The sequence below is a fragment of the Cebus imitator genome, unplaced genomic scaffold (assembly GCF_001604975.1).
Source record: "Cebus imitator isolate Cc_AM_T3 unplaced genomic scaffold, Cebus_imitator-1.0 Scaffold166, whole genome shotgun sequence".
Lineage (NCBI taxonomy): Eukaryota > Metazoa > Chordata > Mammalia > Primates > Cebidae > Cebus > Cebus imitator.
Window position 1 is genome coordinate 4,087,980 of NW_016107481.1, and position 21,504 is coordinate 4,109,483.

General features: G+C 37.0%; 1 protein-coding gene across 1 annotated transcript; it reads right to left on the reverse strand.

Moving 5' to 3' along the window:
• On the reverse strand, positions 1-21,117 carry GCLM (glutamate-cysteine ligase modifier subunit). Its single transcript, XM_017544207.2, has 7 exons — positions 20,511-21,117; positions 15,738-15,803; positions 13,096-13,180; positions 9,109-9,168; positions 7,896-8,098; positions 6,208-6,322; positions 1-716 (listed from the first exon to the last, which is right to left on the reverse strand). The coding sequence occupies exons 1-7, from the start codon at positions 20,634-20,636 to the stop codon at positions 547-549; spliced, it is 825 nt and encodes a 274-aa protein (XP_017399696.1). The 5' UTR covers positions 20,637-21,117; the 3' UTR covers positions 1-546.
• Positions 21,118-21,504: the final 387 nt, after the last annotated feature.

Consider the following 21,504-nt stretch of genomic DNA (forward strand, 5'->3'; position numbering starts at 1 on the left):
TTTCCATTCATGTATTGAAGAGTGAATTTTATTTACACTACTAGTAAATCCCAGCTACTCCAGTTACTCTGAGATGTAGTTTATCAATAACAGGAAAAGTAACTTCTTCCAGTATTTGAGTTTTAACAATTGTAATTAAATTGCTTATAATAAGAGTTAAGAAGCAATTAATGAATTTTTTTTGGAAATAAAAAATATGTATATACATTACCCTGATAACTAGGCCAAAATATATCTAACAACAAATTTTCTTGATTTATATTAGTCATAAAAATAAAGGAAAAATATATTGCAAATATTTTCTTTATAGACAATTTCAATTAGAAAACAATAGTTTAAGGAAACCAATACAGTGGTTCATGAGAATGGATTGATAGGGAGGCAAAAGAAGTATTCAAAACTTGACAGACAACATACTGTCAAATATGACAAAAGGATATCTGCCTCAATGACACCATTTACAGGCAATAACTAGATTTTTACACATCCCAATTTTATCTTATATTCAAGGAAATTACAGGTCAGTAAGTTATGCTCCTGAGTCAGTTAAGAACCCCTTCTTTTAGCTTGTAAAATGTAGCCTTTTGATTTGATAATTCCTCTGCTTTTCACAATGACTGAATATCGCAGTAGCCACAGTGGCACCCACTCCTGTGCTTGAATGTCAGGAATGCTTTCCTGAAGAGCTTCTTGGAAACTTGCTTCAGAAAGCAGTTCTGAAAGAAACAACAACAAACAAAACTCCAGCATGTTAATTGGAAAACAAAAGTACTTTACTATGTAGGTAGGCAGTTAATAATAAAGAAACACCTCAAAATTTAATATAAAATATGCTTATCCTTCATGTGTGTGCTATGAAGCTGAACCAGAATATTAGAAACTCCCAGGCAGTTATTTAAAAAGTATCTACACTTGTACCCCAGCCTATTTAATTCATAACTTTTGGGGAGTGGAGCCTAGACATCTGCAGGTTTTAAAGATCTCCAGGTGATTCTAATGTATAGTCAGGGTTTAAAGAAAAAAAAAAAAAAAGTCACTGATAATCCTATCAATTGGAGATGATACCATTGTCATGTATTTCCTTACAACTTTTTTCGTGTATATGGGTATATATCTTCATATTTATCTCCATCCATATCTTGAATATATATCTCCATATCTTATATCTGTATCTGTGTTTGTATATATATATCCATATCTTACAAAACTAGAAATCATACTGTAGTTACAATAGCCTTATTTACTTTTTCCACTTATATTGTGAATATTTTCCCATGTAATAATCTGTGAAAACATAATTTTTAATAATTTCCCCAATACTATATTAGATATCATAATTTATATATTTCCTTATCATTGGTCAAAACATTTAGTTTTTTTCCTAATATTTTGCTAATAAGAATAAGGCCAAAATAAATATTCTTTTTCAAAAAATATTTTCTTTTCTTTTTTTTTTTGAGACGGTGTCTCACTCTGTTGCCCAGGCTGGAATGCAATGGCGCAATCTTGGCTCCACACCTGTAATCCCAGCACTTTGGGAGGCCAAGGCAGGGGATCGCTGGAGTTTGAGACCAGGTGATTCTAATGTATAGTCAGGGTTCAAGTAATTTTCTTGCCTCAGCCTCCCAAGTAACTGGGATTACAGGCGCGTGCCACCATGCCTGGCTAATTTTGTATTTTAGTAGAGATGGGGTTCACCACGTTGGTCAGGCTGTTCTCGAACTCCTGACCTCAGGTGATCCACCCACCTCGTTCTCCCAAAGTGCTGGGATTACAGGCATGAGCCTGGCCTCAAAAAATATTTTCAAACCAAAATTGGCTTATTACACACACAAAAAGTTGTGTGATGGGAAGAGGTAAAGACTGTATATATTATAACCATACTAATTACAGTACATTAAAATGGTGGTTTGCATTACAAATAAGTCTATAAGTTTAAATATACATAATGTTATCCAATGTATAGACTTTATATAATACAATTATCAGGAATGCCAAAAAAAAGCCATATACACATAAATAATGGCTTTTTTTAAAAAATAAAAAATGCCCATTTTACAGATGATATTTTAAACAATGAAAACACCAATGGCTCTGATGACAACTGGGGCACTGATCCATAAAAACCCTTTCTAAAAATAGAAATATGTATACCAACAATGCTTTAAGCATCTGAATACATATCATTGCAAGACCATTTAAATAAATTTTTATCAACTATATCTTATAAAAAAACAATCAAGACATAAATTTATCTCCAAATATGGAAGAAACAATGTCCTCCAGGTATCACAGTGATGCCAGATGATGAACATTTTAAAATGCATGCCTGGCTATGCAGTGAAGGGCCAAAGTACAAGTACATTCTTAAAGCTAGATACACAGTATATTGCCAACTGCTCTACAGGAAAGGCTATAGTTTACACTTCCACCAGCACCAGCAGCTGATAATTTTAGAGTGCCGCAATGCCAATTCTTTTTTTTTTTTTTTTTTTTTTTTTTTGAGACAATGTCTCACTCTGTTACCCAGGCTGGAGTGTAGTGGCACAATTATAGCTCACTGCAGTCTCAAACTACCGGGCTCAATCCGCTTTCCCACCTCTTTCTCCTGAATAGCTAGGACTAGAGGCATGCATCACCAAGGCCAACTAATTTAATTATTTTATTTTTTGTAGATATGAGGTCTTACTATATTTCCCAGGCTGGTCTCAAACTCCTGGACTCCAGTGATCCCCTGCCTTGGCCTCCCAAAGTGCTGGGATTACAGGTGTGAGCCACCGTGCCCAGCAAATTCCAAGTTTATACCCAAGCTCTCTATGACTGTTCTGATCCCATATCCTACCCTCCTCTCCTCACTGCCTCTTCTCTGGCCACCCTGGCCTCACCTCCTTACTGCATCCTGAAAACCTCAAACACATTCACACCTTGGGGCCTCTGAATCAGTTTCTCCCTCTTCCTTGAACACACTTTTTCCAGATATTCACATGGCTCACTCTTTGCCTGCAGGTCTCTGATTAATATTCCCTTAGCAGAGAGACCTAAAACATAAAACAACGACTAACTTGGATGCTCTTGCTCCTTCAGCCAAATTATCTCCATAGCATGTACTACCATTTATCATATGTAACATTTATTTTATAGTCTGTCTCCTCCCATTAGAATATAAATTCCACGAGGACTGGTTTTTGTCTGACTTGGTTCTTTATCTCTAGTACCCAGAACAATGCCTGGCAAATGGTGCTCAAATGTCCATTGAATGAATCAATCAATATGGAAAGATTCCAGTGGGGTCAGAAGCAACCTACAGATAGGGATTAAGTAAGCATCTTTACAGTTTGATTTGGGAGTGCTAAAGGATACACCTATTCCCAAATGAACTGCTGTGATACCTGAATAACATTAATAATAAACAGTCAATCAATGTTTATTAATGTTAGCTGTTTGGCATTACTTTACATGTGGCAAGTACTTTTCTGAGTACTTTACATGTATTAACTCAGTTAATCCACATGCTAACCCTATGAGATAGATACTATTATCTTCTTTATGGGGGAAACTGAGGCATAGAGACTAGGTAACTTGGTCTAGGTCACACTACTAGTAAATGGTAGTTTTCATAAATAGAATGCAAATGTCTCCTTGGAAAAGTAACATTATTACGGGTTTATCAGATTCTCTGATAACAGAGAAGAGGACCACCGAGGGAAAGAGAGGTAATACAGATTGGATTTAATTCAAGTGGGAGGCAGGAAGCAAATAAAAACAGAAAGTTCTAAATTCAGGATCACCTACTTTACAATTTTACTCTCTAGTTAAGTTGTTACTACAACTTCTAGAACAAAGGGTAATGGAAAATAAACCCATTATGAGGAGTAAGAGTAATTTTTAGAACGGGGGTAGACCTTCAGGGAATTTATGAACAAAATTCTATTTTAAATGACAAGCAGAGTTAAATGTTTTACAATTTGGTTGTTTAAAAAAATAAAAAATTTGACACAAAATCAGAGACTATGCTATTCATTTAACTATATACTTTTAAAATTCAGCTGTGGCTGAACTCTTTAGTCAGTAAACATGACAAATTAAATCAAAAGTTGCGTCATTATAAAGTGTCTGAAGGTTCATTAATGATAAATGCAGGATAAGCCTGCATTTTCACCAAAAGTCTTAGAATTTAAAAAGACAACCAAGTATCAAATTATATCAGTAATACAATATAAAAAAGGATTAAATCTCTCTCCTCACATACATATACAATATATTTTGCCATAATTTCTAAATGCAACATTTAGATATGTGAAAATAAAACACTAGACACCTTCATCTTTTCCTATTTCCTTTACTACTAGATTGAGTTTTTTTTCAAGTGAAGCTAGAAGAGGGTACAGGCTGGATCATCAGTGGTTGGTAACAGTTACTGTCAGAAGAGCCTCCAAAAAGTAAACAGACACATGACACCTGCCAACATATGGAAAGTTAAAATTTAAATCACTTATAGTTCAGAATAAATCAGCATAACAGTTTGTTAGTTTTTTCACTAAAATGGCTTAAAAATCAATTTACTTCGTTGTGAAAGCTCTACTGGGGAGGCAAAAGTCACTGTATTTTATTCTGGTATGATTTAAATGAAAATGGATAAAGTTTTCATATTGAAATACTGTAATACTAACATTTCAAATCAGAGAGATAATATAGTGGAAAAGGGTCCAAACTAATCCAAGACTTAGGCCAAGTTCAAACTTTGCTCAAAGCCAGCTGGGTGACCTTGGCTAGTTCCTTTCACTCTGAGGCTCTATTTCCTGACTAAAAAAATGCATAGGTTCAGGTGTTGTGAGGATTATAGATAATCTCTCTGAGGCATTTGGCTTGATGCTTGGCGTTCAAGGAACAATAACTATTAAAATTTTTTCTTCTCCATCTCCCCCTCCTCTGATGAAACAGTGAAGAAATGAGAATGAAGTAGACTGCTAATAAATAATATAAAGTCTTAACAGATTATTCACAGCAATCTTAAAATAAGCAAACTGAATCAACCCACTGATATTATGTCATATTTTTAGGTATGGAAGTAAAAGCTGAACATTTTTTTGACGGGAATTATCTCTAAAATATAATTTCCTCTAATATTTATTAAATCAGAACTTCCATAAAAATGTCATCAAGAGGTAAAACTTTCACAAGATATTTCTCACTTATAACCAAACATTTTTCATTTATAACCAAAAATAGTAACATACAGGCTCTCTGAAACATTTATCTTTGCAAATTATGTTCAATATTCTCTTCTAAGTCTTTCTAGTTATCTTATAAAATGTTGTAAAAAATTATTCTACAAAAGGCAGATAAGCCAGTCTTATTAATCAAATAATATTTCTGATTAACTCTAAACATATGGCTTGATAGTAACCATTAATAAAATACCTAATTACCTATCCTAAGATACTTATTAAGTTTTGAATTAAATTACATGTGCCATGTTTTTCAGATATTTATCCCCTTAAATAAAGTGGCCTTTTGGCCAGCTGCAGTGGCTCACGCCTATAATCCCAGCACCTTGGGAGGCCAAGGTGGGGGAATTTCTTGAGTCCAGAAATTCAAGCCCAGGATGGGTGACATGTGAAACCCTCTCTCTACAAAAAATACAAAAACTAGCTAGGTGTGGTGGTATGCACCTGGTCCCAGCTATTCGGAAGGCTGAGGTAGGAGGATTGCTTGAGTCTGGGAGGTAGAGATTGCAGTCAGCTGAGATCATGCCACTGCACTCCAGCCTGGGTGACAGAGCAAGACTTCATCTCAAAAATAAATAACTAAATAAATAATCAAGTGGCCTTCTGGTCAGTCTTTGCTGTACTAGATAGGATTATAAATATTGCTATTTGGAACGTCTCAAAAGATCTTTTCTGTGTAGTTTAGTATTTGTGAACCTCAAAAGACCAGATATTCAGGAAATGATCCCTTCACTTTTTTTCACCATTGGTACAGAGACAAAAATAAAGTTTTCTGAAAATAAAATAAAGGCGTATATGTTTTGAACCAATCATTAAGAACAGTTCGGATAACACTGTATTTTTATCACTGTCCACACTTAAATATCAACAAGTACCTTTTTGCAAAACGTTTATGATCAATCTCTATCATGAAAATCTCTATTATTGATCATAAACAAAAGTTTATGATCAATCTCTATAATGAAAATATCAGTTTTACCTTTTGGATCATTGTGAGTCAATAGCTGTATGTCAAATTGTTTAGCAAATGCAGTCAAATCTGGTGGCATCACACAGCAGGAGGCAAGATTAACTTGGTTACTATTTGGTTTTACCTAGAAGTGAAAATAAAATCATGATATCACTACTAAATTAAATATAATACCAAAAGTAGAAAGCAATAAGCAATAACATAATTTTAGAATATATGAAAAATCACAATCCACAGTGCTTAAAGTTTACAAAATACTTTTACATGAATATCTTTATTAATATATGCTTTTCTAACCTAGATTAGTGGTAAGGTTAGACATTCCCTATTACCTTTTCCTTATGTAATAGGGAAAGGAAATATAACTCTAGCAGGAGGAAAACGCCAACACAGTACAACACTATTTTTTTTTTTTTTTTTTGAAATGGAGTCTTGCTCTGTCACCCAGGCTGGAGTGCAGTGGTGCAATCTCCGCTCACTGCAACCTCCACCTCCTGGGTTCAAGCAATTTTCCTGCCTCAGCCTCCCGAGTTGCTGGGATTACAGGCACCTACCACCACACCCAGCTTGTATTTTTAGTAGAGACGAGGTTTCACCATGTTGATCAGGCTGGCCTCAAACTCCTGACCTCAGGTGATCACCTGCCTTGGCCTCCCAAAGTGCTAGGATTACAGGTGTGAGCCACCACACCCGGCCTGTATTACACTATTAAAAAGTCCCCTGTTAGAACCATTTAACAATCTAGTACATCTGCCTAGAAAACAAACATGATTTTTGTTAGTTTGTTAAGTGTGATGGTTTCAGCTACAGAGGGAATAGGTCTTAAAGGTAGAGGATCAAATGCAAGTAAATACATTTAATGTTAAAGTGTAAAATATGGCTATTAATCAGACACATTTTGAAAGAGAAGAACTGATAGCTTCCAGTAGCTGCACTGGTTAATTTTCATTCTGAATCATCTAAGTCTCTCTAGAAGTTTCTTGATCACATTCTGGCTATCATCAAGTCAAAGGGAGAAGGGGAAATACTTTCTCTAGGGTCTTCCTGTCCACAAGAAACTATGAAAGCTCTGAAAAGGAGAAGGCTGAAGAAGAAGGAAAAGGAATAAAGAAAAATACTGAGAGTAAAGGTAAAATGCTAGTAAGTGATTTTCCTAATAATTCTGTAGGTTATTAGACTTGAGAGTGGGAATAATTAATTTATGACACTCACTCCCTATCAACTTGTATGAACTGAGAGTCTTACACATCTATTAGAATAACAGAAAAATATTTGTTATATATAATATTCCCTTACTTAGGAAATTAGAGCCTGGTCTAATAGCACCTAAAGAAAAACCTTCATTTTTTTTTTTAGGTACTATTGTTTTCAGCACGTAAGTAGAACCGGAGGAAATGGCCTTAATTCATTTGGCTATAAATGTTTTAACACACATTTTTCTAGTATTTTTGTCACTCATTTTAACTAGGATTAACATTCAGTTAAATCAGAGATATATTTAAATAAAAACAAACAAAAACCCCAAATGATTTAGATAAAACCTGCCTCAAAACTCCTGCAGAAACAAAACAAAACTCCCACATGTGGAAAAGTCCCCTGCAGGGGCGGCCACTATGTGCACGATGCTCAACAGCATGCAGCAAAGACTGAAAAGGGCAGGTTCTTCCCAGAGTGCTTATGATCCTGCCATCCCTTACCTGGGCCCACTGATACAGCTGTTCCAACTGTGTTTTGTCTAGATCAGAGGTACCTATGGCAACAATCTTTTTGCTCTGAACTAAGTTTTCTAATTCCTCCCAGTAAGGCTGTAAATGCTCCAAGGAAAGATTAACTCCATCTTCAATAGGAGGTGAAGCAATGATCACAGAATCCAGCTGTGTAACTCCAAGGACCGAACAGGCTGATAGGAAGGAAAACACAAAGAGAATAAATGCTTGTTACATCATAAAAACAAATATTTCTAATATTTTCAAAGTATTCCACTGAATTCTGTCTATATTCTTCACTAGTTTTCAAAATAACAGATTATTTTGTAGTTTACTTTTTATTTAGAACATTTCCATCTTTTAAAAATGTTTAAGCGCCCATTTGCCTACTTGCTCTGTGTGGCAGATAAGTTGGTTTCTCTGACCTGCCTTTTTCCTAGGCAGTTTGCAGCTACTACATGCTCCTCCTTCTGGGGAACAAAATGTCTTCTTGTTTCCTAGGTCCCAGAAGTCTTTAGTAGCTCCCTTATCTTCATAAAATTTTCTTCTCCAGTTCTACTTGCTCACTACTATCACATACGGATGATCACATGAATAATGACCCAATATTCTGTAACTGGTAGTCACAGCAAAGAATAAGCTTGAGACACTGGAAAACTGAATGTATGGTGTTAATCCACATTTATAAAGATACATAATTTCTTAATTTCTGTAAAAATAATTTAAGAGCTTATTTTAAATGATTATTCATTCTAAAGTTATATTAAAGAGCCAGTCATTTACGTTTTCAATATATGTAAACATGGAATAATTTTTAAAAGTATTGAATAACTTTAATATCACAATAACCTAAGTGCTAAAAATAGATATAAAATATTTGGATTTTTTTTTGCCATTGTTCATTTTTATATTTCACCTATAGTACTAAAAGAGCTAAGAATATGATTAAGAACTTCTATCTCCAAACAGATAGTGAATATTTAACTACGTTACACCTTTCACATTCCTCTTGCATATCAAAATATGACCATACCTAAGTCACTATGATTTTATAGAAGCCTTAAGAAATTAGGCTAGAACTTCAGAAGGTAAAATTGGAATCAGCTCATTTTCTTTCTACCTGAACCTAAACACAAGTTATAACTAATACACTTATACTAATTTAAAGTCCACCATTAAGATAAAAAGTTCAGTTTTTACTTACCCATGTCAACTGCACTTCTAGTTGATGATGAAGAGTTTGATCCTACAATGAACAGTTTTGCTGGGTAACAAAGAAAACGAAACCCATTACTACATTTGGATACACATTTCACTATATGCTAGTATTAACACTGTTGCAATACTAAGATGACAGACAATCTTGAATGAATTATTTTTCCTTTCCCAGTTACATAACTTTATAGTTTTAATTTTAAGACATAAATATATATATTTCCACTGTACTTTTAAAATCATGTGCTAGGTGCCAACAAATATCTGTTTACAAAACAAAAAGCAAATATTTATTTCCCATTTATTAGAAGGCAAGTCAGGTAACTATTGGAAATTAAATTACTTGAAATTTATATTTTTATGATTTAAAGATTAATAGAGCACATTATATACTTTCTCCAATAAACTAAAATCTATATACAAAGACTAAACTAAAAATGTAATAAGAAAACAAAAAAAAAAGAATCCACAATTCTACCTTCCTAATATAATTATTTTCATTTTCAGATATTACGTTCTAGTTTTGGTCATATAAAGTAGGGCATAACATTATTTCTACTTCTATTTGGTTTATCTTTATGTAATAAATATTTTAAATATATTTCTATGTAGTATTTGGTTATCTTAAAACTTCTTTAATTTAGAAAATTTGTAGAGACAGGGTCTCATTATATTGCCCAGGCTGGCCTTGAACTCCTGGCCTCAACGGATCCTCCCACTTCAGCCACCCAAAGTGCTGAGATTACAGGTGTGAATCACCACAATTTTTTTTGAGACAGGGTCTCACTCTCATCCAGGCTAGAGTGTAGTGATGCGATCACAGCTCACTGCAGCATCCAGCTTCCAGGCTCAAGTGTTCCTCTCACCTCAGCCTCCCAAATAGCTAGGACTACAGGCATGTACCACTATACCTGGCTAATTTTTTCTTTCTTTCTTTTTTTTTTTTTTTTGTAGACATGGCCTTGATATGTTGCCCAGGGGAGTCTTGAACTCCTGGCCTCAAGCAATCTTCCCAAGGTGCTGGGATTACAGCACCACACCAGGTCAAATTTCTTTTTTTATCCTAATAGTCATGTGCTTACTGTAGAAGTGAAGACCTATAAAAGTAAAGACCAAAAAGAACTGCCAGTCTTATCACCCAAATTACTGTTTAGATTTCTGTGTATTCTGTGTTTTTTTGGTTTGTTTGTTTTGTTTTGTTTTTTCCACTTAGGGGTGGCCTTGAATGTATTCTGGGTTTTTAGTGTATAATTTTAAATACTTTTTTTTTTTTTTTTTTTTTTTTTTTTTTTTTTTTTTTTTTTTTTTTTTTTTGAGACAGAGTCTCACTCTGTTGCCCAGGCTGGAGTGCAGTGGTGCCATCTTGGTTCATTGCAACCTCCTCCTCCTGGGCTGAAGCAATTCTCGTGCCTCAGTCACCCGAGTAGCTGGGATCCTGCACCACCATACTTGGCTAATTTTTGTATTTTTAGTAGAGATGGGGTTTTGCCATGTTGCTCAGGTTGGTCTCGAACTTCTGGCCTGAAGTGATCCACCAGCCTCGCCTCCCAAAGTGCTGGGATTACTGGCATGAGCCACCGCACCCAACCAACTTTACATACTCATTTTTTAATGGTTGAATATTGTTTTGTAATTTTGATGATTGTCATTTATTAAATGAGTTCTACTTATTAACATTTAGGTTAGTAAATGTTCCAGTAGTAGTTCCAGCTTTCTGTTTTCACATATATAATGCCAAAACAAACATCTTAGTAACTTTTTGTTCAGCATTATACTGTATCATTTCCCAGGGATGAATAGATAGAAATGTAATTATGAGTCAAAGCACTGTGAAGTTTTGTGTAAGTCTTGCTATGTTTTAAAAGATGTGTGCCAGTTTACTACACCACCACCAATTAAGAATTGTTCTAACAACAAAGGATGCTATTATTAAATTCTTTTTTTAATTTAGTAAGTACAATACTATACCTACCCAGGACCACATTAATTGGCATTTCTTTGGTTACTAGGAAAGTTAAGTCATTTTCTCTATTTGTAAGATTGAGGCTTTCGCTTCATTTAAACTCAATTTTATATGTACATATTTACTTTATGTAAACTCACTGTTCAAAAAAATTAATTTGCTCAATAGACAAACAGGTAGAGTAGCAGAAGAGCAAGAAAAGAAAAAAACGAAGAGAGGAAATGGAGAAAAAATAGGGCTAATAAAATACCCTTATATAAAGTGCCTGACGTTTGATATATGCAACACATTTTCTTGTATGTTTCTTATATCAGTCCATTCCTACTGCTAGATAATCTCTCTAAAAACACTGCTTCCCTGAGATTACTCCCTACTGAACAGCCATCGCAGCTTCCCTACTATTTGAGAGTCAGTATTTACTATTTTGGCTAACTTTAGCCCCTATAACTCTGTGAAAACCCTCCCCACTACTATTTCTCTGTCCATGAATTTGTGCCATCTGAAATAGCCTCCTTTCTCTGAAAGATAAGCCATTTTGGATTGGTAGAAAGAGGAAAGCTCTTAATATGGGGAGAATTTTGATACCTATTAAAAAAAATCTCAAGCCCTATAGGAACTGAGTATAACTTCTAAGAGACCCAAGATAGAACTAAATCATGAATTACAATCAACCTCAGAAAGAATGTTGCTTTACATCCTTTCTAACACAAATAGCATTGTGATATTAAAAGGAAAAAATGGGTTTTGGAGTTAGGCATACCTGAGTGGATTCTTCATTCAACCACTTATTAGTTGTATGACAACTTTCAAGTTATTTAATATTACTAATGCAATGGGATAACAGACTTATCTTACAGGATTGTTTTGAGAATTAAATGAGAAAATATAACCATAATGTGCCAAGTACAGTGCCTGGCACAAAGCAAGACTCAATAAATGGTAGTTATTAACAACCACAGTAACAACATGGTAGCAAATAATAGCTACCTAGAACTTACTTTGAGGCAAGCACTGTGCTAAGTGCTTCTTTTGTTATTTTATCCAATTTACAAGAAGCTGGAGAAACAGATACATCCTCATTTTATAGAAGAAAAAACTGAGGCACAAGGAGGTTAAAGTCTTTGTTAGCCCAACAGTATACTAGCTTGTAATCTGCACATCCAGAAACTTCAAAGCTCAAGCTTTTAATGACTATGCTATGCTGATTGTAAGGTAAGGGCAGAAATGGCACATCTTTTCATTTGTGTATTCCTTGAGCATAGTACAATTTCTGGAATTTGTCACTTACTACATTTCCTGAATGGGTGTTACAGTATTTTCTTTTTCTTCATGTAACTGTTGCCCAGACTTCTTTTTATATTCCCAGGTGACCTCAGACATTGCTTACCAGTATCTTACCAGGAAAGGGGTGCTTATGCTTGCTTTGGGGACACTGCTCCTAAGCCTTCCCTTTATCCTTTCCATCTCCTTCACCTTACTCTTTCTACTGAAGTCTGACACATTAATTACATGACATGATGACATCATCATGAGAAAAGCAAGTTGAAGTTCAATTCTGATTCTTTTTTTTTTTTTTTTTTTTTGCCCTATCACCAGGCTAGAGTACAGTGGCACAATCTTGGCTCACTGCAACCTCCACCTCCCAGGTTCAAGTGATTCTCCTGCCTCAGCCTCCTGAGTAGCTGGGATTACAGGTGCCTGCCACTGCACCCAGCTAATTTTTGTATTTTTAGTAGAGACAGGGTTTCGCTGTGTTGTTGTGATCCGCCTGCCTCAGCCTCCCAAAGTGCTGGAATTACAAGCATGAGCCATGGCACCCAGCTATGACTCTTATATAATAGCCAGCACTGACCTCCTATAACTCCATCTTGGAGTTTAAGTAAAATTATGTTAAAAAAGAATCTTTGTATTTCCCACATTTAGTGTTTGACCAAAGAAAGGCTTATTCTAATGCCTAACAAAACCTATCACTTCCACTATGTAGCAATATAAATTGAAAAGACTGGATTTTACCAGAAACTTTCATTTCTTCTCTTTCATCAGGATTTATCTTTTCTACTGCATGAGATACAGTGCATTCCAAGACATCTGGAAACTCCTATAATAAACACATAATATTTAAAATAAACATAAAATTTAATGCTTCTAATTATAAAATGCCCTTTAGAATAATCCAGAATGCCCTTTAGAAGCAGAGAACCTGTAAGACAACAGATGGGATAACAGACTTATCTTGCAGGATTGTCTTCCTGCAAGATAAGGCCTGGGTGGGCTTCACAAGGGTTGCAAAGCTCTGAAATAAAGGTTAAATGGTGTGTGTTTTTATCTATTTTCTGGGAAAATGTGTCTCATTTTGACCAGGTATTTAGAAGGAAGCATTGTCAAAAAAATTAAACAAGCAATTGGGGGATATGTGAGGAGTCAGAACCACTAGCACAGCAGATAACTTTACCCTAAAAAACAATGAAAAACAATATTATCCATCTGGATGACATATTAAAAACTTTCTACATTAATTACAAACTTTTTCTTTTACTTTTTAATTTATTTGGATTTTAACGTTATTGGACTTTAACCTGCAAGTGGATTTCGTTTTTTTTTAAACAGATTTTATTTTTTAGAGCAGTTTTAGGTTCACAACAATATCAAACAAAGTAGATTGAACAGATTTCTCATTTACCCTCCAGATTCACATACACACAGCCTCCCCCATTATCAACATACCCACCACAGTGGTATACATTTGTTACAGTTGATCAACCTACATTGACATGTTATATTCACCCAGGTCCAGTTTATCTTAGGGTTCACTCTTGGTGTTGCATGTTTTATGGGTTTAGAAAAACGTATAACATGTATCCACCATTACAGTATCATACCCGTTACAGTATCATACCCGTTACAGTATCATACGCAGTAGTTTCACTGACATAAAAAACTTGTGCTCTGCCTATTCATCTATCCCTCTATGCTAATCCCTGGCAATCACTGGCCTCTTTACTCATTTTTGTTTTTGTTTTTGTTTTTTAACTAGACTAGCAAAGCTATAGTCTACATAATTTTCTTTTTTCCAGAATATCAAATAGTTGAAATCATACAGTATGTAGCCTTTTCAGATCTTTTATTTAGTAATATGCACTCAAGGTTCCTTCATATCTTTTCATGGCTTGATAGCTCATTTCTATTTAGCATTGACTGACATTGCCTTGTCTGGATAGTTTATATATGCATCCGTAATTTATACATACATTCGCTTACTGAAGAACATCTTGGTTGCTTCAAATTTTAGCAGTTATGAATGGAACTGCTGTAAAGATCCCTGCACAGGTTTTTGTGTGGAAATAAGTTCTTGGTGCCTTTGGGTAGATACTAAGGAGCAGAATTGCTGGATTGTATGACAATAGTGTATTTAGTCTTATAATCACAAGAATTTTATTTTTATTTATTTATTTTTATTATTTTTTGAGACAAAGTCTCACTCTGTTACTCAGGCTAGAGTGCAGTGATGTGATCTCAGCTCACTGCAACCTCTGCCTCCCAGGTTCAAGTGATTCTCTTGCCTCAGCCTCCCCAGTAGCTGGGATTACAGGCATGCACCACCATGCCCTGCCATTTTTTTTTTTTTTTTGTATTTTTAATAAAGATGAGGTTTTGCCATGTTGGCCAGGCTGGTCTCGAACTCCTGAACTCAGGTGATCTCCTCTTCAGCCTCACAAAGTGCTGGGATTACAGGCGTGAGCCACTGCGGCCAGCCTATAATCACAAGCATTTTAAACCAAAACTTTTTTCGGAGTGCGGCAGAAAAAAGCAAAGGTCATTTGAACATATTTTAATGAATAATTACCAGGATAATCACAAAGTATTAGTACATATAAATCAGAAACACATTAACTTACATTTATAATATTACACAAAGTAAACAGCAAGGGCTTTCCCATGATTCTTGAGCACTTTTATAGCACACATCAGGAGTTCAGTAAGTGTTTTCATGTCGAGCATAAGTAAAATAGATAGCCATTTCAGAGAAACAGAGATTGATTTAAAAAAAATTACTCAATGTCTATATAGCAGCTATGGAGTTACATAGTTGCAGTATGCCCGGTGGAACCAATATTCCCAGCACATGTCCTTTTCTATACTTTTAAAGTAGCTAAGTAATGTGCTGTGAGCCTTTGACTATGTTGGATACCAAAGAGTGGTTTAGTGTTTTGTACATTAACGTTTCTGATAGTAGCCGTATACTGACATTTAATGGGCACAATTCCTTATTGCTTCATCAGAAACTGACATTTGAAAAATTATTTCCAGTGACTTTGAGTCTACCAAAGCAATCTACCAATCAAAACTGATAATCATTCCTCTACTAGACCAAATATAAATGAAAATAAAACACCGATAGTGAGGAAACCATGGTGAGAACATAAATAAGCATGAGAATCCTAGTATCTTGTCTGGCTAACAAGTTGCCTACAGTCTAGATTTTCTGTTTTATGTATAAGCCTACTGGATGAGAGTGCTGTCTCAGTAAATCAACCACAGAGAGTTTTATGGCTAATTGCCTATTTGACTTCCCTCACAAAACTGAAGAAATTAACTTCCTGTTTACTTTACTTCCTTTTTGACCTGCGTGATGGTTGCATTCACATTTCACTTACCCTGACCAAATCTGCGTTGATTTGGGAACTCCACTCATTCAAGGTTTTTTGGATACAGTCATGAAGCTGCAAAAGGAATGCATTTTGAAACTGTTAATCAAAGCTTATACACTTTTCTATACTCCTACAATAAGAATATATTAATTTGATAGGCAGAAAAAAAGACAGCAACAGGAAATGCCATAGAAACCTCAACTTTAATTCTACAAGGTTTTTGTTTTTTCAACATAGATAAATTCAGGCTTTTTTTCATCCTACTCTTGTTTCTCAAATATTCTTGAACTAAACCAGTTGTCTAATTATTTTAAAGTGTTTTTGTACCAGTGAAAATTTAAGTGAACTGTTGGGACATAAAAGTATTCATAGGCCAGGTGCAGTGGCTCATGCCTGTAATCCCAGCACTTTGGTAGGACAAGGCCGGCAAATCACTTGAGATCAGGAGTTCAAGACCAGCTTGGCCAACATAGTGAAACCCTGTCTCTACTAAAAACACAAAAATTAGCTGGGTGTAGTAGTGCAGGCCTATAATAGCTACTTGGGTGGCTAAGGCAGGACAACTGCTTGAACCCAGGAGGCAGAGGTTACAGTGAGCCACGATGGTGCCATTGCATTCCAGCCTGGGCAACAGAGCAAGACTCTATTTCCAAAAAAAAAAAAAGACATTCATAAAGAAACAAAAATAAGGTTTATAAACAGAGAAACTTGGAGTCAAGCCCAGGCTGTCTGACTAGAATTCATATCACAACTATGCTACATTTCTTAAAGATCGACAAACAAGTTAAATTATTGGAGAATAAGTGTGGCTGGAGGACTCTTACCTCAGATTCACCTGTGTTGTTTATTAAAAATTCAGATTCCTGAGCCTAATCCTAGACACACTGAATCACTCTCCAAGAGCAGTCTGGAGTTTTCATTTTAACAAGTGTCCCATGTAGAGTACTTTATGTACTCTAAAGTCTGAGAACCACCAGGATAGACATATCTTGCAGAAGTCAATTTGTATGACAGTCCAGAAGTCATTTCCTAACATTTAGGTGTACCTCTAACCTATCTTCAATGTTTTCTTAGATAAACAAAAAAATTTTTTACACAAATATTACAGTATGGTATGTTGTAAATCAATTCAAACATACTTTACTAAAATGTATTTCAAACTTATTTCATAGTAGTCCAAAGACATACATTCACATAGTAAGCAAAGACCCATATGCATTATATGTATATACATATAATGAAACAAAACATCCACAAAACAACATTTAGGCTCATAACATGCCAGGTACCCTAATGGCTTCTAATATATTAATTAGAAAAAAATATACTGCTCCATGACTCACTGAACTGATTTATGATCGATAATGGGCCAATGCTGGTTATTTGAAATCATTGCCTTATTAGATAACCAAGGACACCGTGTTTTGCATTCTTCTGTGGGCAATCAATGCAAAAACAAATGAGTAACTAGAAGCAAGCCCCTGAATTGCAAAAGCACTTTCCTAATAGAAACAGCAGAGACCAAACTTCTGAACTATCTGAACTATGATTGCTTATGATAAAAATTGATATAAGCACTTTGCTACTTATCTCTTAGTACAAGTTTATCAATTTAAGGGCAGAGAACTACCTATATTAAGATATACGATACTTAATAATTTATGTGCTATTCACAACAATACACTTGAATTCAAGTTACATGGTCTACATCTTTATGTAAAGCATATTTATAACCAAATTTAAGTCAGTGGATAAAAATGAGTTGATAATCATTCCAGAAAGAATTACAAATCATAATATTCTCTTAAAAATTAGTAAAAATTGAAGGAGCAGAACCAACTAGAGGTTAAAAATTCTATTGGAAGTGCTTTGGCTCAAATTGTGGGAGAATTCTAAGAAATTTCCCTTTGGAAGGATGGCTCATTTGTACACTTGAGGCTTTCCCGATGAATTCAATTGAAGAAGGAAGTATATTTTCAGAGTATTCACCCCCTTCTTGAAACCATTTCTTTAATTAATCTTGGATTCTGCAAAATGTCAGGACAAATCATAAAACAGTCTAATGTTATAATTACATAAAAAATTCATTGACATTATCACAAACCTAATGATTTTTAATCTTGTAAATTACATGTTCTCTATATTGACTAAACATTAACCTTGTACTTGGGTTAATGTTTGTCATTAACATTTAATGTTTACGTTTGTCCTCTGCGCTCTTCATTCTTATCATACGCACACAATATCACTGAGGATAAGCATCACCACAACTTAGCCTATCATTAGATCTGGAATTGTGTAAGAATTTTTAAAATACCACGATTTAACTGGTCAAACACCTTTACAACAAAGAACTGGGCAAAACAGTTCTATAATGATCTACTTAAAAAACTATTTGATTTCATAAAATTCCAGTGAAACAAAAAATCTGGACAGAAGTCATAACATTTTTTTTTTTTAATTAGAACTAGAAGAGACTTTGTAAGAAATTTAACTGAACTCTCGACCCAATATATACATTTTCTCAAAAATAAGTGATTTATTCCATTTCTTTAATCTCTTTAGTGAGATTGAACTGTTCCAAGTAGTACATCCCAATTTGGAGCTCTGGATGTTACAAAGTTCTTTTTACATAGAAACAAAATGTGCCCCCTTTTTATAGTTTCCCTATAATATGATTCCTTCAGGTTTTCCTCCAATGTTTTCTAGTTTCTTTAGTTTTGCCCTACTCTTATGAAGCACCCTAAATAAAACATTACAAACCAGAATTAGTCAATTGAACAATGTTTTACAAACTGTGGTGTGTGACTTTGTGCATCGAGAAATCAACATTTTAAAAATTAAAGACAGAAAAAAATCAGAATACACAGTATAAAATAACAGTTAATATCTTTTTGTGAAGCCTGTTTCAGATATACTGATATACAACTATTAACTGGATTGCAAGATAAAATGTACTTCATACTGTGTTTGCAGTCAGAAACTCTTGAGTCACTAGAGTATGCTATTGTGAGATAGATAAAATTTCACCCAATATCACCAACAGTACAGGAAGAAATTAAGGGTCTATGTACCAAATACAGAAATATTTATCTTTGGGAGAAACAGCCAAAGTAGGTGGTTTAAATAAAACAAAACGTACACACTAAGCTAGAACGTGAACACAGAATATAGTACAGACTCAGATTCCTACTAAAGATACAAGCAAGCATTCTCATCTCTTGATGGACACTGACCCCAACCAGGCCTGGGCAGAGGTCCAGCACTTACTCAGAGGGATGCTGTGTGCTGCTGCATGGTCTGTTATCAACATCTCATATAAGAGAGCAGAAACCGCCTATGAACACAGCTGATTCCATAATATGACATAGTTTAGGAAAGTTTTTTCTTTTAATTAAGATTTGTTTTATCTTTCTGATGGAACCAGATGACAGGGAGATAGATGCCATGGTGAGCATTTTCACGTATTCTCTCACAACCTGATGAGGAAGGTGTTTTTACCCAACTTTAAAGCCATGTAAACAGACTCAGAGAGGCTAAGTAACTTTCTGAAAGATATATAGCTCCTAAATCTAAAGGTTTTGTAATTTTTTAAATACTAAAATTGTCCCATACCACCAATATGCACAATATGCAGTCTGTGGATGACTATCTGCTCAGAAATAGCCAACAACAAATAGGAATAACACGTTTGTAATTCCAGATTAATTACTGTCATCTCCAACTAGTGACTAGTCTTTTTATTTTCCAGTTTTTACGAAACTTTTATTTTTTAATTGATATATGATATTTGTACATATTTACGGGGCACATATGACATTTTGTTACATGCATAAAATGTATGATAGTCTGTTACATGCATAGAATGTGTAATGATAAAGCATACACAGATGCACAGATAAGTGCATAGAATGTGTAATGTCAGGCCAGGTGTGGTGGCTCACGCCTGTAACCCCAGCACTTTGGGAGGCTGAGGTGGGTGGATCATGAGATCCGGAGTTCGAGACCAGCTGGTCAACATAGTGAAATCCCGTCTCTACTAAAAATACAAAAAATTAGCCAGGTATGGGGGCACATGCCTGTAATCCCAGCTACTCGGGAGGCTGAGGCAGGAGAATCGCTTGAACCCGGGGGGAGATGGAGGTTGCAGTGAGCCGAGATCGCGCCATTCCATTTCAGCTAGCCATGGCGACAGTGCAAGACTCCGTCTCAAAAAAAAAAAAAAAAAAAAAAGTGTAATAACGAAAGTCAGGGTATTTAGGGTATTTCAAAGCCAAATTTGAGTGCCTACTCATTTGTCTCACTGCAACACAGAGTCTAATGTCAACATTCTAGAAGCTAGGTGTACTAGAAATACTACTTCATCTGAATGCACCAAAGGATAATCTCCGAAATACTCCTTTACCTGGACAGGGTGGGGGAAGGAAGCAAGAGACGTGGAGAGGGACAGAGCGACGTCCTGGCCCTCTGTTGACCTCCGTGCCAGGAAGAGGGACCCTGGATGTTTGAGAGTTCTGCTTCCAGCCTTAAGCACCTACAGAGGCGTCACTCAGTGCGCAGCTGCACCCGCTAAGTTTTTAAGACGCGTTGCCCCCAGCAGCGGGTTTGGACCCCAGATCGCGCCTACACTGGCCCCGGCATCTTCCCGCGGGCGAAGCCCAGGTGCGCCCAAGGCCCTGCCACCCTCCCTCGCCCGTGGGAGCTGCTTCTTTCCCGGAACCGCCCGGCCTGGCCTGAGGCCTGCCCCAGGAGCCCCGCGGTGACGCTCGCCGCGCTCACCTCCTCGCTGTGCGTGGACGGGCACTTCTTCCGCAGGCGGCCCCAGTTCAGCAGGTTGCCTGTCTGCAGGTGCAGGGTGCGGGCCCGCGCCAGGAGCGCCTTGGCCGCGCGGCTGTCGGTGCCCATGGCAGCGGCCGCCAGGGGCGAGCGGCGACCGGGCTGCAGGAGGGCGGGCAGGCGGCCGCCCCACAGGACGCGGTGCCCGAGGCCCGAGAGAGGCCCTAGAGGGAGCGCGAGGCTGCCGGTGCCGCGCAGCTGGAGCCCGGCCTGCGCTCGGGCCCGAGAGAGGCCAAACGGCGGCGGCCGGAGAGGAAGGCACCGGTGGCTGCGGCTGTGGCTCTGGCTACTGCGGCCGCTGAGAGAGAGCTGACCATAAATTGTGGGAGCTGTTTCCTGGAAGACAATGACTAAGCAGAAATCGCAGCAGAGAAAGTGCTTCGTAACCGTTACTCGTCCCGCTGCGGGACAGGGGCGGGGCGCGAACGGGCTGCGGGACGCCGGCCCGCGAGTGACTGGCCCTCAGCCTGAGGCGGGCGTGGCAACGGGCGGTGCGCGGCGGGCGCGCGGGCCCAGAGAGCGGGGCGGAGCGGCCCGGTGCGCAGCGCGCGGCAGGGCTCCCCCTGGCGGTCAGAGGACGGCGCGCCCCAGACGCCGCCTACGCCTGGTGCGGGCTCCAGGCGTTCGGGTCGTGGCTCCGCCCACTGCTCCCAGGCTGAGGGTTTCCATCTCTTTAAAGGGCCGCCTCAGAGGACACCGAGGCCCGGAAATACTACCTGGTTTTCGTTCTCAGAAGCAGGTGTTAATGCACAAGCATCCTCTTCTTTTCGCTTTGCTACGTTCAAGGACCTTCTCCCAAACGACTAATTTTTCTTCATGTCCATTAATTAAAGGTCTGTTGATTCACATTATTTGCTGGCAGTGTGTGAAGTCAATGAACAAGACTGTGTCTTTGTCCTTGAGACACATAAACTCTACCTAGAGACAAGGCCTAAGC

Excerpts from the sequence above, each read along its gene's own strand:
- GCLM (XM_017544207.2), bottom strand. The coding sequence starts at position 20,636 with ATGGGCACCGACAGCCGCGCGGCCAAGGCGCTCCTGGCGCGGGCCCGC. Across the intron at positions 15,804-20,510 it reads CGTCCACGCACAGCGAGGAG|CTTCATGACTGTATCCAAAA; the intron begins GTGAGCGCGGCG and ends TTCCTTTTGCAG. Across the intron at positions 9,169-13,095 it reads AGAAGAAATGAAAGTTTCTG|CAAAACTGTTCATTGTAGGA; the intron begins GTAAAATCCAGT and ends TTTGTTACCCAG.